The 24,161-nt window shown below is 36.4% G+C and overlaps 1 protein-coding gene across 3 annotated transcripts in view; it reads right to left on the reverse strand.

Annotated features, from left to right (window-relative positions):
• Positions 1-24,161, reverse strand: part of CSMD3 (CUB and Sushi multiple domains 3) — a 654,503-nt gene that overhangs the window by 403,192 nt on the left and 227,150 nt on the right. For all 3 annotated transcript variants that reach the window (XM_074145167.1, XM_074145166.1, XM_074145165.1), the window contains exon 6: positions 18,952-19,064. In XM_074145167.1, coding sequence (XP_074001268.1) covers positions 18,952-19,064 — 113 coding nt within the window. The remainder of the gene's footprint in view (positions 1-18,951; positions 19,065-24,161) is intronic.

Here is a 24,161-nt window from a genome sequence, read left to right on the forward strand (position 1 = left end):
GGCTGAAAAAGCACAGCTTCCTCAGCCTTTCCTCCCAGGGGAAGCGCCCTAGCCCCCAGCTGTCTTGGTAGCCCTCCACTGAGTTTGCTCAAGCAAAGAACTCATCTTTCCTGTCATGCAGCCCAAAATTTGGTGCACTATCATGTGACCAGCCATGGTCACAGGAGCACTGAGTAAAGGACAATAACCCTTCCCTTTGATCTGCTTGTGACATTCCTATTGATATAACTCAGGATGCTGTTGGGCCTCTTTGCTGCCAGGATGCATTGCTGGGTCATGCTCAGCTTGCTGTCTGACCACAACCCACAGGGCCTTTTCAGCAGAGCTCCTTGTTATCAGCCAGTCCTATTGCCAGGAGTTCTTGCTGCCCAGGTACAGGGCTTTACATTTGCCCTTGTTGAGCTTCATAAGATTCCTGTTGGCCTATTCCTCCAGCTTGTCTATGTTTCTATGGATGGCAATCTTTTTTTCGATTATATTGACTGTTGACTGACATTTTAGTGTCATCTGCAATTCCAATGAGATTGCATTCTGTCACTGATTCAAGCTCATTGATAAACAAGTTGAACAGAATTTGTGCCAGGATGGACCCTTGCAGTACTCCGCATGTTACTGGACTCGAGGTAGAGTATGGTCCATTTGTGACTATCCTCTACATTTACATGGTTTTAACTTCAGCAGCGGAAGAACACATGAAAACTGGCAAATTGTTCATAAGACCAAATAAATGGGATCTAAGGCTACTGTTCAGTAGCTATTCTAATTCATTAGAATTAGTTTTGCTGATTAATTCCTCAGAATCAAATTGAGTTCAAAATGCAAGAGCAAATAGGGATATTCACTATCTTGTTTATTCAGGAAGAATTCAATATGCAGGACTTTATTTGTCCTTGTGACACACATGATCCAACCACAGACTTCCATTAATGCAAATGACCCTAAATGGGACTCACTGCAGGAAAGTTCTAATGAGGTCAGCTTGGGATTTTTCCTGTGTATCTTAATATCAAGAAGTAAGCTACTCTATCCTTGACAGTCTTAAGCAAAATTAAAATGCATATTTCATTAAAGAAGAAAAGAGGTGGTTACAATTATATATAGAATTTCAAAAAAGAGTAATCATTATATTCCATCTTCATTCTTCTTTCAGATGTCCAAGGACTTTCAGTCAAGACTTATTTAGTATCCTTACTTAAAATTTTCCCATAGTTAACTAACTTTGCTGTGACCAGTGTATCCCATTAAGAAAGGGGTTTTTGTTTTGATAACAAAAGATCATAACTAACTGTTCTCTTTCATGTTCTCTGTCATTACATATCTGCTGCCTGCAAGACTTTCCAATAAAGTCACAAACCTAATTAGAAGAATGCTTTCTGGATCTGGTAAAGGAATTTTCAAGTTAGTGTATATATAACAACTTATTTGACTCTTAAAATATTTTTTAGATGTCCTTTCAGTCTTAATATTTTCACAAACCTCTTTTTTATTCTTCATAAATTTCTAGTAATTTTACTTGCTCTTAAGTTCAAATTAAGTTTTGCTTCTGTTGATTAACAAGTAAATAATAGAAAAGAAAGGAATCCGAAACACAAAGGTACATTTGAGAATATAAAATCAGTAGAAATGGCTGACATAAAACACTCTTCTGACCAAACTGATTTTCAGTTCCCAGCTATTCAGGAAGGAAATAGAACTGGATTTAGAGAAAAACATGACTGAAAAAATCCAGTTCAAAACAAGTTTCTAGACTTCATTCCAGACAGGCAATGATCCCTGGATTTATCCAAATAGCAAAGAGTTCAATAGCTGTCTAGACAGAAGTAGAGTATATGTACTTTTTTCATCCTTTTGTTTTCATGTTGTCCACATTTTTGGTGAATTGATTCAGAATTTAATTTTTATTTCTTTTGGGTACCAGAAGGCTCTTCTTTGCGTTACTGCATTCTCTAATGATTTCTTTTCACTTGCATTTTTTTTTTCTCTGGCTCTTTTTTCAACCACTTTACTGTTCTTTCTTTCTTCTCTTTGTGTCCATGTTTTATATTAATTTTAAATGTAAATCAACCACTGCAGTAAGGCATAAACCAGAACAGCCTGAAAGTAACATTTAAGTATGGACCAGAAATTTTCAGGGATGCAGGAGATAAAGACATTTGTCATTCTTCAGTACATACAAATGCATGTCTCCATGATTTTCCAGATACTTCTCTCAGTGAACTTAGGATCACCTGAAAATTTTTTTAAGTAGATACTGAAAATATGATAAATTTATGTAACTTAATTTTATCAAACTCATTACATCTGAAAATCTGAATTTCTACCCAGAAAAATCAACCCTCTAGTTTTTGAAAATATAGAAATGCCTAACACATTAACACATCATTTGTATTCCCTCCACTAAACTCAGGACATAGACAGAGAACTACCACTTTTTTTTTTTTTTTAATTTTTTTCTTTTACACATATCTATCTTAAAAATAATTTTATTCCAGTAATATATGTTTATTAAAAAAAAACAACATGAAAATTATGAACCTAGGCACACATATGGATACTGTTCTTTCAATTGGTTTAACTTCAGTGAGAAAATAATTTTTAAGGGCCTATTACTTTTAAGAAAAACCTAAACCAAAACCAAATTTTAACACAAATAAATGTTTGGAAATGAGAAAGCGGTTATTTGAAATAGAAAATAATTATTTTCATATAGTCATTTGTTGCATAGTTATAGTCATACTTTGCTTTCATCTCAAAAGAGGAGTGCATCAATGCAAGATAAATCTGTGGAATCATAGAAATCATAATAACAGAAAAAAACCTTATAAATTTTTCAAGAGACTTTCAGCAATATTATAGGAATCTATGATATGAATGATAAAATGCTGAGAATGGAAAATATTCACATTTATTGGCCTATTTACTAGTAGTCATCTTACAAAAGAGTACCTTTATTGTATTTGTCAACTAAAAAGCCTTGCCAATATTGTCTTATATCTTTATTTTGTTTGTAATTTGCTCTTGAGAATCACAGTGCAATAGAAAGATTTATTTACCCTTTTTTTAGGATAGGATAACATCAAATAGACACATCTTCAAGACTATGTACAGACTATGTAAAAAGCACTGTATATAGCAACCCTGTAACAAAAGAGCTGTTTCTTTCTGTCCCATGAACTACTTAGGACAAAAGGAAACTGCGTGCATTTTATGCATTCTGCAGTGTGAAGTATAACCCACTATGCTTAATTTGGGCCATACGCCAGAACAGAACCTGCTGCTCTGCTCCTTCATGAATGGGATTTTAATGACTGGATATTTGGACAGTTTTGGTAAACATCCTCTTCCAAGATTCTAAGCAGAAGAACCAAGAAATAACATGGAAAATGTTGCAACTTTAATTTATTGCTGGTATTTGTGCTATAACTTGGCTTGGGAAAAAAAACAAAACAAAAAACCCCACACCACCACCACCACCAAACCAAACCAAAAAAAACCCAAAACCCAAACAAAACCAAAAGGGTTTTAAAGCAAGTTAAAAACTATCACAAAATCTTGTATGTACATTTAAAAAAAATATTTTGATGGGAACATATATGATGGACATGTAATCAGAGGTTTCCAGAAGTTTAAAATATAACGGTTCTGTTTTCTGATTGTTTCTTGTGTTACCTTGGACATGCCATTATATTGTAGTGCTCTCATTTCTTATCAACAAAATGAAATCCACACTTTCCTTTTACTGCCAGAGGGTTATTAATATTAGTTGCCTAATATCTGTTCAGTGCTATATGCAAATAAAATAGCATGCATAAATGAAATATACAGTTCCAGATAGAGCAACACTTGCTAAGGAAGTAACTACATATTGATATGACTTTGACACTCTTACGTCTTAGTTTTTCAATGAAGTTCAGATGCATGGAAAAAAAAAAAAAAAAAAGAATGATAAAACCAGTAATAACTCTCTTTCGTTTACTCTAAATATCAAAAAATCTTTGTATCATTACTCTCAGGTGTCTAGGTCAGGTATCTAATCTTTGCTCTAAGCAGGCTAAATACCCACATTTTCTATTCTAAATCCAGTGTTAGGCATCAAGGACCTATTTCACAGAAACTTATTACTAAAGATTATTAAAGTAATTTAAGTCTCCAAAAATGTATCTGATGTGTTAATCTTCACTACAGATAATTTTAAGAACTAGTAATTTTTTACTTTTTTTTTTTTTAAACAGATTAGTGCTTGTGAGAAATAATATGAAGTTCTTAGAAAGATTGTTCATTTGCTTGACAAATGACAAACTTGCAGAAAAGGTATCATGCCAGTTTAGCTTAAAGTAAGGCTGTATACATTCATTACATAGCAAGGAATACAAATCTTAATACTTAAACACATCTTTTCCATTGTTTACTCTACCAGTGTCTAGAAAAATTAATGGAGAACGATACAGAATTTCTGAAGACTGTAGCCTAACAAGTGTCATTTTGCCATTACATCCTTGGCTAGTAATACAAGGCCACAGGATTTGTGTTGACCCCATGCAGGCTTGTCTTGGCCTGAGGTTGTTTTCACTAGTTTTGATAATTTTTAGTGGTCAAGTGAATATATCCTGACCTGTTTCTATTTCAGGAATGCTGTGCTCTGAGAATACTGCATACAGTAAAGCTCTGATAAAGCTACTTAGTCACCATATAACAAGCAACAGCCCTTTATACTTATTAAGGCTGAGGGAGACTCATGTGCAGCTTTCAGATTTTAGTGAAAAACAATGAGAAAGAAATAGCTTGTGTTATGAAAACATATGAAAAGAAACAACTGAACTCCAAGACTGAAGAGGAAGCCACCTCCGGCCCTGTCACTACCACCAGTATGACACTCAGACCAACACAGACCCTCACATGCTACCAGTTCATTGTAATCCTCATCCCAGGGGCACAGTGAAAAGCATGAAAATAAGACAAGAGACAAATAGTGCAGAGTAGGGAGGCAGTTCTTAACTTTTATAAGTGTATTACTATTATTGAGACTTTTATATATTAGCTAATTTAGACTACCAGACTGTAAAAACTTTAATGGGAATAACAATAAATTGTTAACCATATATAAATGACATTCCCTTCAGCCATAACAAGATTCTGTGTCTAACATTATACTATATAAGTGCATTACAATCCAACTAACTTTAGATATATAATTTATTTTTGTTATACAAAACTTTATTTCTATGTATCTTATACCACTGAAGTACTATTCAATAGCTGTCAGGACTCAGGATTCTAAAGGGCCTAAAAAGCACTCCCCAACCTCCCCTGGGCCTCTCCCCATCCATGCCCATGAGTCCAGGATCCCTAGCCTGAGGCCATCAGTCCCTGTTCCAGTAATACCCCCTGCAGTGCTGGTCCTCAGGTCCGACAGCCCTGTCTTGCCTGACCATGGGGCTAGTGTCCATGACTGGCCTTGGCGTGTCCCCAGTCCCATGAAGTGTCTGATGCCCAGGCATGCCCCCCAGCCTGCCCTGCTCCCTAGCTGGAGGCAGGGGGACCAGCACTGACTTCGATGCCCTGCACTGCAGGCCCCACGCAGATGCCCTGTGTCCCCAGCTCACCAGCCCCCAGGGAGCCATTGGCCCTTGCTGCACCCTGACAGTTACTGTCTCCTAATAACTGAAAAATACAATGCCTACGAGCAAAGCAAAGCATTATATTTAACAAGAAGTATTATTTGTCTCTTATTCATCACTCAGAATAAATAAATGAAGTCAATCTCTAAACACAGCAAATGTTAATTATAAGGTAGTGAAAAGTTAGTACAGTTTTATTTATAAATCGTTCATCTTTTATTTTTTTGGTTTTATCTAAAAGGTCAGGACAGGCTAAAACATAATACTTTTTAAGAAAGGTCAAGTCCTAAGTGAGATGAAAACAATTCTCAGGGAAGGAAGAAGGTTCCTTCAGTACAGAAACTGATTCAAAATCCACTTAGACTTTAGAGAGATAAAGCTATTCCTGCAGAACATTATGTGCTGTCAGCATCAAGTGGGCAGTAAAAGAACTTTTGAGCTATGAAGTGGGCATCCAGTGCAACACAAGAGCTTTGCCTCAGGAAAAGCTTCTATGTGAGATGCCCCTTGTGATCCATTAGCCAACAATTTCAAGATGCCTTAAGCTAAATGCTTACACATTAAAATAAATTTCAAATGTATTCTTGAAAGAGTTACATATGTATTGCTTTAATGAGCATTTCAGGCAGTTTTGCACCACAATGCAATGATGATAGAGTTCCCTTTCAAGAGCCAAAATGGTTACTAATATCCAAAATAGCTACCTCAGTTACTGCAAGTGTCTTTCTTCAGCATTGTATTATGTTATGCAGAGAAATGCTCACAGAGGAGAGACATCTTCTACAGGAGAAATATATATTGGCATGGCTAAAAATATGACAATTTCATTTTCAGAAGTGGCAGCTGATTGATAGAACTTAAGGAGGACAAATTTTGAGATGACTGGTTGCTCAGCGTACCTGAACACTTCAGACTTTCAAGAATGGTTAAGGTTGGAAGGCACCTCTGGAGATTGCCTAATCCACCCCACCTGCTAAAAGCTGGGCCAACTAAAGCAGGTTGCTCAGAATAGTGTCCAGTCCATGTCCAGTCTCTGCCTCTACAGGGATAGAGACTCCCACAACCTTCTCGGGAAACTTGTTCCATTTTTGAATCATGTTTGCAGTAAAAAGGTTTACTCTGTTTAAATGAAAAAAAGCATAAGTAACAGCCCATAGAATCGCGGCTGAAATGCGGCAACTAGTGCAAGCTCCCTACCTCAGATATTGATTTTAATGTGTCATAAGATACTGTGGGATACTTTCCATATAACGGTTATTTCAAACAGTGGAAGTAGAAAAAGACTTAAAGACATTGTGCAGAATTGTTCATATATTTTTGTTAGTGTGGAAAACTACAAGTTAAACACTGAATTAGAATGCTTCTGAATTTTTTTTTTTCTTTTAAAGAGAAGGATTATGTAAGAATAGTGCATATAAAGAATAAAAATTTTTCTAATTCATTCTACCAGTCATGATACTTTTCAAATGAAGACACCTCAAAGTAAAAATGGAATGTTCCAGCATACTGATACTAATGCCAGGATCAGACACCTGACAATTAAGGTACTGTAGAGAACATGAGGTAGTTCCATGTGCTTTCATCTCTGAATCCCACTGACATTACTGAGATAGGAAAAAGACAATCTAAGAAAATATGTGAAACAGAAGTCAATAGACTAAATTTACAGGATTCTAAGGTTCACCACTGACACAATAAAAAATAATAGAAATCAGGATGCACTCTACAGAATTTAGATGCTCTTTGCACCATCACAAATACTAGAATATGAATATTCTATAAACCTTCTCTTGTGCAAAAGGCACCAATTCCCAAATCCACATCAATAGTTTATGCAATAATTCATGGGTTTCTGGGGTATAGAATTTTACTGGGGATGCTGTGATCGTCACTAAGCTCTTTTTTTTTTTCTGGTTGTACTTTTATTTATTTCCGTTAATTTATTTTTATGCTTTTTATACGAGTAATGTTTCATTCTTAATATCTCTGAGGAAAAATAAAATCCTAAATATAAAAAAGGACAGTTCCTCTGTGTTTTTACCTGCAGAAGATTTTTTTTTTTTCCTACACAGGAATGTAATATTCCTTGCAGTATATATAATTGCTTAGAATTCAAGGTCCTTGGTGGCTGTCAAGTTGAAATAACTATCACTTAAATATTACTGGGATTAATACCAGAAGAAATACAAAATGCATCTCTAAAACAAGTTTCATATCTTCTCCTGTACAAATTAACTCACATAGTGCTATGATTTGAGAATAATTAAGTAAACTTATCTTGATGGAAACCAATTTGTATAAAACATGTCTTTCCTGGAATTATGTGAGCATTTCTGACTGCCAGGAAGTTTTGTTGGGTTGCTTTGGGGGAAAAAGAAATCTATTACAAATTTTTCTCTTCTCAGAAATGTAACAATGAAAGACATCAGAAACCTTCTATTGTTCTATTTGATGCTTACAGGATATCATGTTAACTGTGTCTCTCATTAGGTTCTGGTTGTTTCTACTTAGGATTTGGCTTCTGTCAAAACTGTGAATAGTTTTACCATCATTGCTAGGTATTTACTTCACATAAATTAAATGGCACTATGATCATCTTCGTAGAGGCAGGAGCTTCTGAAAGATTTTACAGAGTTCCAAAGTAACTTCTTTCATTTCTAAGAAAAAGTTACTGCATAGCAGTGATTGAGAACTTTCAGCAAGTATTGAGTACATTGATTTCCTCAGGAAATAACAATTAAAAATAATATTCAAAAAACACCAAAACACACCACACTAAATCTAACACAAGATGATTACAAAGATGAATACAAAAAGAAGTATTTTGCCTCTGTACAAAGACCATAGGATACTTAAAAGTCAATTAAACCCTCAAAAAACAACATTGTGATAGCCTCCACAAGAGGTAAAAGGATTAATTTCTTTCACGTTGTTTAATATTCATAAATTTCCATTAGGGTCACTACTGACTGGTTTACTCTCATTGTCAAAACAGTGTGCGCAAATGGCTTCGAAAAACAGCAGCAGGTCAATTTCTTAAAATGGAAATTTCCTTCAAGACCATAATTGTAATTCTTTTGATCATTACTTCATTTAACAGATACAGGTTTTAGAATTTTCCAGGGGAATATTATTATTTAAACATGGCTTTTATATCTCTTTCATGAAAAGACAAACTACCTAACACTAGCCTGTATAGAAATGAACAGAATTCCTTTCTTATATCTCCAGTTATAAACCTACATACACTATTTGCATATATGTTACACCTATACACTAGACATATATATTAGGAATTAAAATGTATTGCCTTTAATCCCAAATTTACTACGTGAGAAGAGAAAGGAAAAGAGTGACAGGTGAAGGAGAGTAGAAAAAACAGCAGTTTGTTTTACTTTCAGAGAGTCAATATGCCTGTTCCCTTTTATATTTGTGTCAGCTTTATTTAATTTGAATATATGACCTTCAATTCAGGGATTCTCTTCACAAGTATTTGTACATGTCCTAGTGCACCAAGGCAGTACTATAAACTAAATCAGCATCACCTAAGCAATTCTGCTAGCTTTGTGAAAAGTGGAAGGGTTAGTGTTACCTAGTTTTCAAAAGACCCAGTTCCCTACTGCTACTACTACTTTTGGGTGACTTTGGGCAAGTTACTTCATCAGTATGCACCTCAGCTTTGGCATCCAAAACAGACAGACATAACTATTTTCACTACTATCCCTATGATTCATGACTTTCTAATCTGTGTATCTCCCCTCCTCCCACAGCTCTATTTATTTTCCAAGTAGCAGCGTCCTACACTAGTAAATCACTTTTCAATCAGAAACTAATCCATGTGTTTGATGATCTTTGATATTTTTGTCTGAAGCTTCTTGAACTTTGCTATATTCTTCCGAAATGCAGAAAGGCCAGAGCAACAATAGGAGTCAAGGCACGGGTAGATTTATACAGCAGTATGTTTTCTGTTTTGTTCTCTACTCTTAACATTTAGTTTAAAAAGCACTAAGAAGTGCTTTTTAAATAATGGAATAATTATTTATTATATAATAATAATTATAATAATGCTCTTAATTAATAATGCTGAGGAATAATGCTCTTAATATGCTGACTACCTTAGAACATAAGAGCTTACTGATATTACTGACAACAGAAATGATCAACAGGAGGAGGCTATGGAGTGGGTTTTTTTAGGTCTGTAGGTAACACCAAACTGGGGGGAATTGACTATATGTTTGAAAGCAGGCTTGCAGGATGGAAGAAAGAGCCAACAGGAATCTTATGAAAATACACAAGGGCAAATTCAGCCCCTGGCAACAGGAATGGCTGGGGTCTGACTGACTGGGGAGCATTTCTGCTGAAAAGGTCCTGTGGGTTCCGGTGGACAGCAAGATGAATCTGAGCCAGCAGTGCATCCTGGTGAACAGCATCCTGAACTGTACTAACAGAAGCATCGTTGATACACTGATGGAAGGGATTATCCTCACCTCTATTTAGCACTTATTAGTTCCGTGTCCAGTTTAAGGCTTACTGAAAGGAAGGGGCCCTGGGAAGAAAATTATAAATTGCAGTGATTTTGGCAGATGGTCCCCAAGGTGGTTGGGACTGGAGCACTTTCCCTGTGAGGAGAGGCTGAGGAAGCTGGACTTGTTCAGCCCAGAGAAGAGAGCTTCAAGGGGGAGCCTAAAAGGAGCCTTCCAACACATATGAGGTGAGAGGACAAGAGGAAAGAGTATAAATTGAAACACAAGAAGTTCCGAGCTGATATAAGGAGAAACTTCCCTCCAAGAAATGGGAGTAAGTCATCCTGCAGAAATGATTCTAATATATCTGATGTCACTGATATTATTCATTTTAACATTTAAAATCTGTTTTCCAAAGTTAGACCACTGCAGGTTTGTTTTCTTCGGTGTCCAGTAAACTTTATAATGGTCAAAACTATTCAAAAACTAACTGGAATGGCTTATCACTTTTGATTATGGTGAAATAATTTTTGCTGCAGAAAACATGTCACTTAATGAAAAGGTCCAAGTATATTATGGGAGCATTTGAATGTCAACATTTTTCAAAGAGGAAACAAAGTGTTCCAACATTTTATCTCAATACCACTAAACATTCTGAACGTAAACAAGTGTTTTATCCCAGGTTTTTTCCTCAGTTGTTTTATCATCTTGACATGAACAACTCATTAGTGCAATATATGATGCTGTTTGGTGGTCATGAAGCATATAGATAAACAGGTTAATGTATTAATATTTTGACCTTATCAAAAATGAAGTATTTTGAAGGTCCTATAAAATCTACAGTTTATGTACTATTATTGGAAGAGTTCCACTGCCAGAGAATATTTATTTTAGTAGTTAATTTTTCTTGAATTATATTTCTTGGTTTCCTTAAAGGATTCTCTCTCTCTCTCTCTCCATATATACACACATACATATATGTAGGTATAATTACATATAACTATAAATATATTTTTATATTGTATATATTTTTATATATATTTAAAATATTTTTATATTCAAATGGATATGAATAGGATAATTAAAACCACACTGTGGAGGAATGGCTGAGTGAAAAAGGGCATGACTTGATTACAATGAGCAACCCAGTCTTTGATAGGGATGAAAGCCTGGAGGAGGCTGTGAACTCTCCTTGAGAAACAGAAGTATGAAGAAGTAGCTACATGATAAGTAAGTGATAAGCGATACTGCCTCCAGGAGATAGAGAAACATCTGCTGCGCGTGGACAAGAGGTCTGCACTAATTGTGTGAGCGCTCTAGGCGCGTGAACAGAGACTGTAAGCCAATCGTATAATTGTTGCTAGCACGTGCTCTGCTTGTCTGTCTTTATATACTCTGTGTGAACTTGAATAAAGTGAGAACGACCATACTCATATTGAGATTCATCGTTACTCCGGGTCCGTCTCCCACTCTGACACCACAATGGTTCTTAAATATTTTTTTTCCTTTCCCTAAACCAGGACTGTCCATATTACCTATGGATTTTACAGTTTGGATATCCTATTTTCCTGGGTTTTTTACTGTTGTTTGAAATGTTGTTTTTCATTTCAATTTATAAATTCCTGAACTTCCAAAAAAACCTGACCTAAATAAGGAAAATTCTTTCTAAGTATTACTTAAATTGAAATTTAGATAATCTCCTCTTCTACAGAAGACATGAAATTACTTATGGTTAGTAGTACATAAAAAAATTGTCATTTGCTCTTTTGCAAATAATGAACATAAGTGTGTAGAATAGTAAATGAAACAGAAATATATTAAAATGTTCAAACACACTTAAAACATTAGAGGTTTTTCCTCAGGACAGGTACTAAATTAAGAAGACATATCTGTTAAATCACTAAAAAATGGGAGGGAGGCTTTACTGCATCACTTAACACTTATTTCAGAAGTAAATTACAATCCATCAGTTTAAACATTAGCTCACACTACCATGTTTTCATATTTAACATTAGTTCTATTGACTTTTTTAATGAATGATGATATTATTTCAAGTAGAAAAAAGTGAATTAAAATTTTAGAAACAGATCTTTCTGGATCTGTGTACAGTATCAGAACTAACTTAACTGTCAACAGTGGTGTTATCAAAACCTATGATTGGGAGAATTCTAAAAATAAATACTTTAAAATGCCGGAGGGGCAACAAAATGCAACAATTCTTCTCCTATCTGACTTGACTTGACTCCAGCAAAATCAATGTCATTCTGTGCGCTGTCATTGTGTGGGTGTATAGTTGTGAATAAAAGGCATCTCAAGAGTGCAAAGGTGAAAAATCATCTATTCAGAAAGTATGGCTCAGTCTAAGATAAAGCACAGCTAAAAGACCCATAAGGACGACAATCTGCTAAAAACATTTACTTGTGTGACAACGTATGCAATTGAAGTTCTTGTTATGCCTGGAAGCAAATAAAGAAAAAAAATCTGCTGAGAAACTCCAGTAATTTCCTCTTGTTCTGTGAAGAGAGGGTTCCTTTTTCCTCTATCCATTACAAAATCAGGTAGCCATTTGGGCTGTTTTGACAATAGGAGTTCAGGGTCTGAAAAGTCACAGATTTACAATTCTAAGAACTAAGTATCTATCTAAAAAAAAATAAAAATCTGTCATCTGTCAAATAAATTACCGATGCAACGAACAACTTATTTATACTGCCCTAATCAGAAGCAGGCACAACCTTTATATAAGTAGCAGACTTCTACAGATGTGACACAACTGATGCAGCACCTTAATTTTTCCCCAGGAATCTCAAGTCCATGAGCATGCTGATAGTAAAAAGCCATTTCAGTGAGTAGTCACATTATGTGAGATTCAACCTGAGATTAAGACACCTACATCTGTGTGTCTATAGTTGCACTAGGTATATAAATTATAATAAATGGAAATCTAGTCAGTGTACTCAGCGGAAGGTAGTGCTTTATTTAATCTTAAAATACACACCTTGGACAGGACATAACAGCTGCCTATATGCTGGTTTTTGGCATTTTAGATGTTCTTCCCTGTCTTCTAGTTTCTGTGCCAAAATGGCATGGTCTCCTGTAGATTCTCATTTGCCAATGCCATGCAGATGTCTCATTTACTCTAGAGCACCTCTACCCAACCCCTACCACGTGGTCAGCTGAATCACTCTGTAACCTGCACTGACAGGATTAGTGAGGTATGGGGAAGATTCAGTTGCCCCTGCATAGTTTGGGTTGGTGCAATTGTGTTGCATCATAACATACGGCTTTGCAACACCTTCGTTTCTCTGCCAGAAGAGCCTCTGCACTCGTGCCACTGCCATAAAAATATCCTGGATGTCCTAGGTGATTTCATACATCAGTGCATATATATTCATGTAAAGCTGACTGTGTCCTACAGCTCTCCAACTTTAATGGGTATTTAGGTACCTATAGGTGTCTAAATCTATAGGTTACAATACAGAGACATCTACATTTTGGTGTCTTGGAGCTGAATCTCACCTAAGACTGCATTACGACTGCTGAGTCTTCCAGTAGTAGTACTGTGTACTGTTCATTGCGATAGTTTTTGAGATGAGGAATGAATGACAAATTTAGTTTAAATTGTTAGATGTTCTGAAAAAAAGTGTTAAAGACAGTTTTCCGCTTTTGGCAACTCTAACCATGATGTTCTGAGGCAGCTTAGTACTACTTTCTTTTGCTCTTTACCTGATTACAAATTGCTTCAAATTCTCTCTCAAAGCAAAGCCAACAAAAAATCTAAGACAAGTCTAACTCTATAAATCATTTCTGAATGAAGATACATTTCTATTCATATACAAAATGACAGAAAGAAAAAGAAAAGAACAATGGAAAATCAAGCTGAGGAAAAGAAAACTTTTCAATGTCAGTTTTCTCCATATTGCATCACACATTGAAAGTGCTGTCGTTTATCCAATTTCAGCTCTACATAGTTGGCTGTCAAGTACTAAGCAGAGTAACCATTTGTATGATTTTCAACATGAGCATGACAGCTAAATTTTATTTGATTCTGAAAAGCTTACAGATATATTTCAACTCTTCATCTATATTTTCTTATAAGCAAAGATTCTTAATGGAAGGCAGATGTGATTGTGCATTTAATCGACATTTGATACAATTTTGTTCATATTAGAAGTAGTAGTTTGCACATGGCTTAAACAGAGGTAAAGGGAAGGGGGAAGGAAGTAAAAGCGGTTAAGAAATGGATTTCACAAGTGAAATAAATAACACGTACAGGGCTACTACTGAAACCTTGCAGAGCTTTAAGTGATGAGGGGGGGCGTGAGGGAGAGAGGATGCTGGATCTCAAAAGACAGCAAAGTCACAGATTCTTAAATTGGTATTTAACTATCAGAAAATGAAAACCTCTTCTCCAAAAGTGGTTTTAGAGTCCAGGTACGCTTGATGTAAAGAATATTGGAGTTTGTATATGCCACCCCATAAGATTGGAAGCTGTGAAGCTGGCTTAATCCCTTCTGTCCACTTAGATAATATTATGGGTTCATTCATAAGTGATGGAGTGCAAAGAGTAGCCAACAGAAAGCAGCAAGCAAAAGGAACTTTTACAGGAACTGCAAATGGATGGAGGAAAAAAGCACAACTAATTTTAGAAACAGCTAAGGAGGATTACCAGTGCCAAGAAACATTGAAGTAGCAGCTTCAGGAAGATCCAAAGGAGCTTTGGTTCTACTTCAGCCAGCAGTTTCTAACTCAAAAGGAGTTTTAACAAAGTAGTGATGACAAAAAAACATCAAGACAAAGAACCCTTAGTGAATAGAAAGAAGTGCTGAAACAAGGGTGATCAAACAAGTAAGAATAAGTGTGTCTTCATTATGACACCACAACCTGGCTAGGGAAATATTTTTGTTTCTCTTCTAATTAACATATATACCTAATTATAATATATCATTAATTATAATTTCCCAGCATCTTTCAAATAGTATATAATTCAATACCTTTCATGAACTAAAATGCCTATTAAAAGAAATGAATACACATAACCTGCATGACAATGTACTTATATGAAGCTAAGAGTTTTCCACAGTTGCATGTACCTCAGTAAATTTAATTTGTTCTGCATAAGCCAATTTAAACATTTTCACAGGTGTTTGCAAGACTGAAGCCTTAAAGAGAAAATTAGGCAAAATATGATAATTCATGAAATTAAAACTATGTTTATGAAAGACTATAAAATACCCTAGTTTTTCTGTTGAGTGTTCTGGGTTTTTTTCATATGCAGCTAGATTTTAGCTAGCATTGAAGCTAGGCCATGTGAGGCTGCCTTGTAAAAAAGAATCTTAAAAAAATAAATTCATAAGTTTAAGAGAACAGAAGGGAATAAGATTTAGTTACTTCATATCCTGCCTAAAAAGTGGCCGCAAAACTTTTTTATTTTCTTTTGTTTGATTACCCCAACTAACAAGTACTTTTTCAGATTCTAATTGGTATAAACATCAGGGTTATGGTACGGTTATGGTACCAGGGGGCCAAAGGGAAGCTTCACATGTGACCTCTGTGACAGGAGGTCAGGGGCTGCCCCATGCTGGTCACAGTTGGTTCCAGCTGGCTTTGCGGTGGACCCACCACAGGACACAACTGAGCTCATCAGCAGAATTTGTGGCATCTCTGTGAAAATATATTTAAGAAAAGGCAGTAAACACTGAGAGAAAAGGAGAAGGCCAGAGCAGGGGTGCTCCATTACAGAGCTACTAACACCCTCAAAGGGACTGGAGCCCATGGATAAACCACACCGGAGCCAGTTCTTCCCCAAAGAGACTGCAGCCCATGGTCAACCCACGTCAGAGCTGAGGAAATGAGTGAGAAGGAAGGAACGGCAGAAGAAAAGAGTGAGACATGAGAAGTAGCAGAAAGAAACTCCTACATCTTGACATGAACCTCCTGCACTGCCTGTCACATCACCAAAGAGACAAAGTATAATCTGTGGTGGTGGAGACAAAGGAGAAAGAGAGGTATATGGAATGAAGTTAAGCCTGCAAACAGAAAGAGGAATGGTTTCCCTAATTGTTTAAATATTTGTCTTTGTTTCCCAACACTCAAATCAGTAATTAAATGTTTGAAATTAAGACTGGTTTGCCCAGTATAGTAGTCAATGAGTGATTTTCTCTTTTTTCATTTTAACCCACAAGCTTTCTCACTCTTGTTCTTCCTGTTTTCCACCCTGTTCCGCTGTGGGGGTGGAATGTGGAATGAGAGAGCCGCTGTGGGGATGCTTCACTGCTACTCAGGATCAAAACACCACCCAAATATACTAGCACAAAATGTGCAGTTGTGCAAACAAAACCAGCAAGCCAAGGGAGTGATTAGGTGAAAAGACTACTGAAGGGCCAAGTAGTGATGGAGTAAGAATTATGCAAATTCAGAAGTTGCACAGTTATGTGCAACTGTTATGCAGTTCAGAATTTGGAGGCTGGATCCTTCAGAAGATGCAACAATAGAATAAAGAAAGTTAAAGTAGGTGAACTGATAAGAAATTACTAATTCTGGTTATAGTAGTACTATGTAGGAAAAATTAAGTTTCAAGGAGGGAAGTCAGCTAGAAGTTACAGTAATATCTATGTTAACTAAGCAGGGGAAAGAGTGGGTTTTTACAACAGTTAGTACAGTGTAGTAGAGTGATAATAAAGGCTATTAAAAAGATTGACACCCTCTCAAAGCGATGCAGAAATAAATTCCTGAAAAGAAAAACAGGCACATGTATCTGTACTAGATGGCTCTTTGGAATGCTTTTGTTTAATTTTTATCAGTTATCTGGCAGCTTTTGTGGCAACTCATGTCAGTGGACCAGTAAAATTACTGTTTGAAAATGGGCTTAACAAAAAGGCTTAAAGTTGTCTGTAATTGAAAAAAATAAAGGTTTCAGTTCTTAACAAACTGAAATGTTTTGTGGTATACATTTTTATTTTTTTCTAAACATATGGAAGATTCTTAATAGGATTATTTAATTTCCTCACACTCCTTTAGCCTACCATCAACCCAGACGCCACTCCTCGCTATTACCTGACAATGTATTTTTCCATTTTCTACAGTCAAGGTTAATTTTTAATGATCATATCTGCATGCGTATGCACATTCAATGCTTTTTCATGCTGAAATTATTTACTGCCTACATAGTTTTTCAAACAGTTGCAGAGGTATTTTCTTCATTTTAAGCATAGTGGACTACCGCACCATTTCACAACTTAATGCAGAGTACATTTTAAAATACATTCAGCAATATACCATTAAAAATTAGATTATCAAACCAAAATAATAGTAAAAAAACCATAATGTACTCACTACAAACTTAGGTGGTAAAGAGAAATAGAAGATGCACTATATATTCAAATCTCCCACACCTAACAAATCACGTTTATATGACTTGCAGAAAACACATGTTGAAACTAAACAGAAGTCTGCTCTCTTTCATTACCTAATACCTCACACTTTTGGCAGGAAAACAAGTATGTGTGGACACACTTTGTTTTTCTTTTCTTAGTAGTTAAAAAATGAACATCTCAACAATTCAAATTACTTCACAGAAACCACAAAAGTAGTTATCACATGGTTTCTCAATTGTGGGGTAGGATCTAATGAAGTTCCTACTTTATATCTTTTAACAGTCCCATAAGCTAATGATTCCCTAGTAAAAAGTGTGGTTTATCATATTTGGTATGAAGGATACCATGCAAACAATCAGTCAGTGCCTTTCATTGACAGTTATAGCAGCCCTGGAGCTACAGTAGGAAGGCTCCTTTTACCTAAATTGATTCAGAATACACATTCCAGAACATCTACGAACTTGGGAAGTCTAAATAGAAATATAGAATATTTGCTGAAATACTAATCAATTTTCCTCTGTTCTTTTATAGAATATGTTATCTGAGGCAATAACACAGAGTTCTAAAAAGTTTTCTATTATAAAAGAGCAATTACATAAATTAGTCTTTTGTTAGTTGCAAGTTTTACATTAAGTAATTTCATCAGATTCTACTGATCTCTTCCTATGCTAAATTTCCTATAGAGAACTGTAAAAGAAATTCCTGACATAAATCTCATTTGAAACGCCATGGTTTTTTTCATCAGATAAATGGAAAAGCACAAAAGCACAAAAAGGATTACTGTTCCCTGAAGATCCATTAATACACTATAGATATTGAAAAATAGTTATGGTAATGCTTGTAAAAAGCAGACAGTGTTACCATATACTAATGAAGTGCAGTTTTCATTAGCACTTCTTCATTATAACAACCTTGTTCCAAATGTTGATATTCTCAAGTTAATGCTTCAGATGGTTTCACTCTTACTCAAAATAATGCTTGTTCATAAAAACAGTGGATAAGAATTTTACAGGTTAATTAAACGCTTAATAGCACAATGCATTCAGAAATAGGTAGTAAGAGATAATAATGATTAAATGCTACATTAGTAAATAGACACTTACTCACTGTTTTACAAACAAGACTTACACAACCATAGAGGCAAATACATATTTTAATGATAAAAACATTCTTTCTATATCTGTTACACAATATCTTTCAGAATATTAGGACCATTTTAAAAGGTAAGTACTTACATGGGGTAAACTGAAGTAGATATCTGCTTTAACTTTCTTACAACTGTATTTATACACATTAGATAATACACTATCCATACTCTAACATACCCTAGTTTGATATAACAGGTTGCACGGCTGAATTTATCATTTATACAAATAAAAACTGTGCCTTTATGAGGATTTTTTAAAATGGCCCTTCCCATTTTCTATACAACTTCATCCATATTTTTTTTTCTTAACAAAAACAACCACAACAAAAAATATATTTCTTTAAATGTACCTTGGTAGTGAGCACTAAATCCACGATATCGGTGATTGCTGTCTGTTACAAAATGCAGTCTGAGCCAATTTTTGTTGCTGATAACTGGAGGAGGTATATTCATTCCAGAGAGCCTAAATTAAAACAAACAAATAAAAACCATTATTAAAAGATTAAAAAGTGATCAGGGCTGAAGATCAGTAGATTTTCATAAAGCTTTGATAAAGGTTTTGTATGGAAAACTTTTTTTTTTTTTTCCAAACACACATTCATTGACATGCCCTCTGTGACAATTGTTATTTACCAATCAATTTGAGTCAGCTGTTTAGGTTTTGTCTCTTCCCACCATCTTGTCTATCCCTGGTCTATTCACTGTGGGGAAACAGCAGGAGGGAAGAAAGCCCTGATGCTGTGCAAGCGCTCATTAGCAATAGCCAAAACACTGGTGCGTTATCAACTCTGCTTTAGCCACAAATCCAAACCCCAGTACCATATGGGCTTCTATGAAGAAAATTAACACCGAACCACTAGACCCAGTATGCAAAATTATCTGGATTTTTTGTTCATTTTCTGTTGGTTTTTTTTTTTTTTTGTGTGTTTTTTTTTTTTTTTTTTTTTTTTTTTTTAACATCAGGACAGTACTCCAATTACTGCAGTTTTTTTTATCTTGACTTGCTCATTAGGCAGGTCTGAATTAGAGGTATTTTTTTTTAATTAGATGAGAAGTTATAGTATAGACATCTCCAGGATGTCAACATACTTATCTATGTCCTTCCATTTATTTCTAAAGAGAGCTCTTTCTGTAGTTATAATAAAATAATAGCCAACAAGCACACTATTTTATATTCAGACATTGCAGATTCCTCCTCTATTTTGAAAGAGAAAAAGGGGAGGGGAGGGGAGGGGAGGGGAGGGGAGGGGAGGGGAGGGGAGGGGAGGGGAGGGGAGGGGAGGGAGGGGAAGGGAAGGGAAGGGAAGGGAAGGGAAGGGAAGGGAAGGGAAGGGAAGGGAAGGGAAGGGAAGGGAAGGGAAGGGAAGGGAAGGGAAGGGAAGGGAAGGGAAGGGAAGGGAAGGGAAGGGAAGGGAAGGGAAGGGAAGGGAAGGGAAGGGAAGGGAAGGGAAGGGAAGGGAAGGGAAGGGAAGGGAAGGGAAGGGAAGGGAAGGGAAGGGAAGGGAAGGGAAGGGAAGGGAAGGGAAGGGAAGGGAAGGGAAGGGAAGGGAAGGGAAGGGAAGGGAAGGGAAGGGAAGGGAAGGGAAGGGAAGGGAAGGGAAGGGAAGGGAAGGGAAGGGAAGGGAAGGGAAGGGAAGGGAAGGGAAGGGAAGGGAAGGGAAGGGAAGGGAAGGGAAGGGAAGGGAAGGGAAGGGAAGGGAAGGGAAGGGAAGGGAAGGGAAGGGAAGGGAAGGGAAGGGAAGGGAAGGGAAGGGAAGGGAAGGGAAGGGAAGGGAAGGGAAGGGAAGGGAAGGGAAGGGAAGGGAAGGGAAGGGAAGGGAAGGGAAGGAAAGGGAAGGGAAGGAAAGGAAAGGAAAGGAAAGGAAAGGAAAGGAAAGGAAAGGAAAGGAAAGGAAAGGAAAGGAAAGGAAAGGAAAGGAAAGGAAAGGAAAGGAAAGGAAAGGAAAGGAAAGGAAAGGAAAGGAAAGGAAAGGAAAGGAAAGGAAAGGAAAGGAAAGGTCTATAATGGAACAGGTCATAAAGCTATTCAGGCCATCCACAAGTGAGAGAATGAGTGGATTCTGATTTAGAAGTTCCTTGCTTTTACAAAGGACTTTTCATCTAACCTTTGAAGTGGTTTTGCAAAATGCAATAATGTCATTATCAATATTGTTATCTCTATTTTACAGACAGAGAAACTCATGCACATAGAGGGAAAGCAACTTCAATCACCTAGCTGACCAGCAACTAAAAGAAAATTGTAAGAAAAAACCTGCATGCTCAGGGCTCTGGCTTTTACAACTAAAATGAAATCAGCATTATCTGCTGAATGGCTGTACATCATCTCTTGGAATGCACAGTCCTTGCCTACCCGCCTTTTTTCAACTAGAAACTTTTGCTTTGTTTTTTTCTGTTTCAGGTAGAAACAAATTTGATAACTTTAAATTCCTTTTTTATATAGTGAATTTTATACGGTGCTCTGTGCTGAAATAGGACTTCATGTTTATTTTAGTGTTAAGTGGCTCTTTTCATTTGTATTATAAAAATCTTTGTAGTAAAGTTAGATGAATATGAACATTTTAGCAAATACAAGTGATACATACAAAACTAAGAAAATTAAAACAAAACAAAATATTTTACCATCTAAATAAAACATTTTGACTCTATTCCACTTCATATTATGACCACATATTCTCATTAGACATATCAGTTTCTTTAAATAGTATTTCTGAAAGTAAACTTATTACATTAAGTGTTTAGACTATCACCAGTAATAGAGCAAAGCTTTGACCAGACAGAACAGTGGTGTCCTTCTATTCTTTGCATAACTGTCAGTGTATACCCTTGTTCACAATAGCGTTTGCCCATCTGAAGTTCAAACCACGTCCCAAGAGCTATTTTGTGGCTTAATGTTTGTTTCAGGATTTAGAATTGTCATAACAGTATGCAATAGAATAGCTAGCTAAAATAGTAATGTAAATTAACAGTAAGTTCAAGAAAGTAATTGCAAGTCTTTGGAGACCAACTTTTGTTCTTTGCCTCTTTGTCCTCTTACAGTATCTAGACCTAAATTTGATCTCATTCCTGACCTGGAGCTAATAAGCTTGGAGCTGGTCATCTCAGGCTGTGAAAATTAATGGGTTTTTTTTAGATGCAGAAACCAGATTCAATTTCTGCTTATGACAACCAACCCAGGAAGATGCATGCTTCATTTGATAGCAGTTCCTCCTCTAACATATCACAGAATCACAGAATTGTGGGGATTGGAAGGGACCTTCGGAGACCATCTAGTCCAACCTCCCTTCCAAAGTAGGTCCACCCAGAGCAGGCTGGACAGGAACACATCCAGGTGGGTTTTGAATATCTCCAGAGAAGGAGACTCCACAGCCTCTCTGGGCAGCCTGTTCCAGTGCTCTCTCACCCTCAAAGTAAAGAAGTTTTTCCTCATGTTGAGATGCAATTTCCTTTGTTCCAGCTTGTGTCAAATGCCCCTTGTCCTGTCACCAGGCACCACTGAGAAGAGTTTGACCCCATCCTCTTGACACCCGCGCTTTAGCTATTTATAAGCATTGATGAGGTCCCCTCTTAGTCTTCTCTTCTCCAAGTTAAACAGACCCAAGTGTCTCAGCCCTTCATCATAAGAGATTTGCTCCATCCGCTTGATCATCTTTGTAGCCCTCCACTGGACTCTCTCCAGTAGTTCCCTGTCCCTCTTGAAGTGAGGAGCCCAGAACTGGACACAGTAGTCCAGAAGCAGCCTCACCAGGGCAGAGTAGAGAGGCAGAATGACTTCCCTCGACCTGCTGGCCATGCTCTTTTTAATGAACCCCAGGAGACCATTGGCCTTCTTGGCCACAAGGGCACATTGCTGCCTCATGGTCAACTTGACGTCCACCAGGACTCCCAGGTCTCTCTCTACAGAGCTGCTTTGCAGCAGGTCACCCCCTAACCTGTACTGGTGTATGCGATTATTTCTCCCTGAGCATTATTCATATATATATTCCTCCCTAAATATTATTCATATATATATGAACACATTATTTTAATTTAAAGCATAATTCTCTTTAAAGTGTGATAACCTCTTACTCACTAAATGCATTCTTACCTTCTTCAAAGGGAAAGATTTCTGTATCATTTTATGATTTGAGACAAACCCTGGAGTAAGCTTCTGTGCAAATCTCCCTTCCCCAGTTTCTGTAACACTTGGGTTTGAGGGCTGGGGAGGGAGGTGGCTAAGACCAATAAAACAAACTGGAAAGCATCAGTAAATAGTTCACATGGAACAATCTTGTTTTGTATAAAACTAATATCGGAGCTTTCATTCATTCTTTCCCTTAGTAATCTTTTTGATTAAAAATGATACATTGAATAATATGTGTGATAGCTTTGCAAACCACAACCAATAAAACTCATGTTATCTATTCTATGGATTTCAAAAATTTCAATTAAAAAATTATCTAGAGATTTTGTTTTGACTTGGAGACTATGTTCTTAACCTTGAGTTATGATCCTCCTTTTACTGGACCAGAAGTCCAATTTTCTATGGTTTTATCCCTTAAATTTTTTTCTGTGGGTTTGTAGTACAAGTGCATTTGCAGACTTTGAAAGGTATTGATGAGCTTATTCTGCAACCAATTAATTCATTCCTTCAAAGACAAAACTTGGGACATCTTATTCAGACTTCTTTAACTCCTATGCAGGACTGACCGAAATATCAAATTTAGGGTAGTATTTCTGTTGTGCTCAACAATTGTTCTCAAAACACTGGCAAACAGAGTAGCTGTTTCTGCCTGTCCTTTAGATAACAGATGAGGTGGAAGCCAAAAGCTTAAAAACTCAACATGGAAAACATTAATTAATGCTAAATGTCAGGGGTTCTCTTGCCTACCTGAAGGCTGGGAAACAGATTTTTCCTGTTCATCCTGTACTCAACGCTCATTTTTCTCATTATTTCATTAGTGTGTACACAGTTCCTAGATCAGGAAGTCATTCTGATTCCCCCACATTATTATAGCATTACCTTGAAATTGTGCCAGAGGTGGATGAGCAAGCAACCCTCACAACACTGAAAAAAATTGCTTCCATTCTCAGGGTAAACCAAATTTCTTTTGGGGGTCAGCCCTGAGGAATGCGCCTAGCTCTACCATTAATCACTTCCAGATTTTCAGTTGGTTTAGTGTTGTTAGAGATGATGATCAAGGCACATTTAGAGTCAAATGTATTTGTAATAAAGAAAGTAATTTTTAAGTGATTTTTTAGGTGAAAAATGAAACCTCCTTAAATAAATGACTAATACACTTGTGTAGGTATTATTTTGGAGGAAGACTTTTGAAAGAATAACAGTTTAGAGGCAGTGCTGTTTCCATCTTTTCTCAACCATGCGATCTAAAAATAGAGTATGTTTAAGATCACTTTCCAAATTTTTGAAACTGTGGTAATATCCTCTTTCCCTCAGGCACTAATATAAATGACAAAATGTTTGACTGGCACTACAGGGTCTAAAAGCTCCTTCAAATACTTGGTTTAGAATGGTTTTATACTGTGGAAACACACTAGCTGATCTAGATGATGAGATCTAGAT

The sequence above is a fragment of the Numenius arquata genome, chromosome 3 (genome assembly GCF_964106895.1).
Source record: "Numenius arquata chromosome 3, bNumArq3.hap1.1, whole genome shotgun sequence".
NCBI lineage: Eukaryota > Metazoa > Chordata > Aves > Charadriiformes > Scolopacidae > Numenius > Numenius arquata.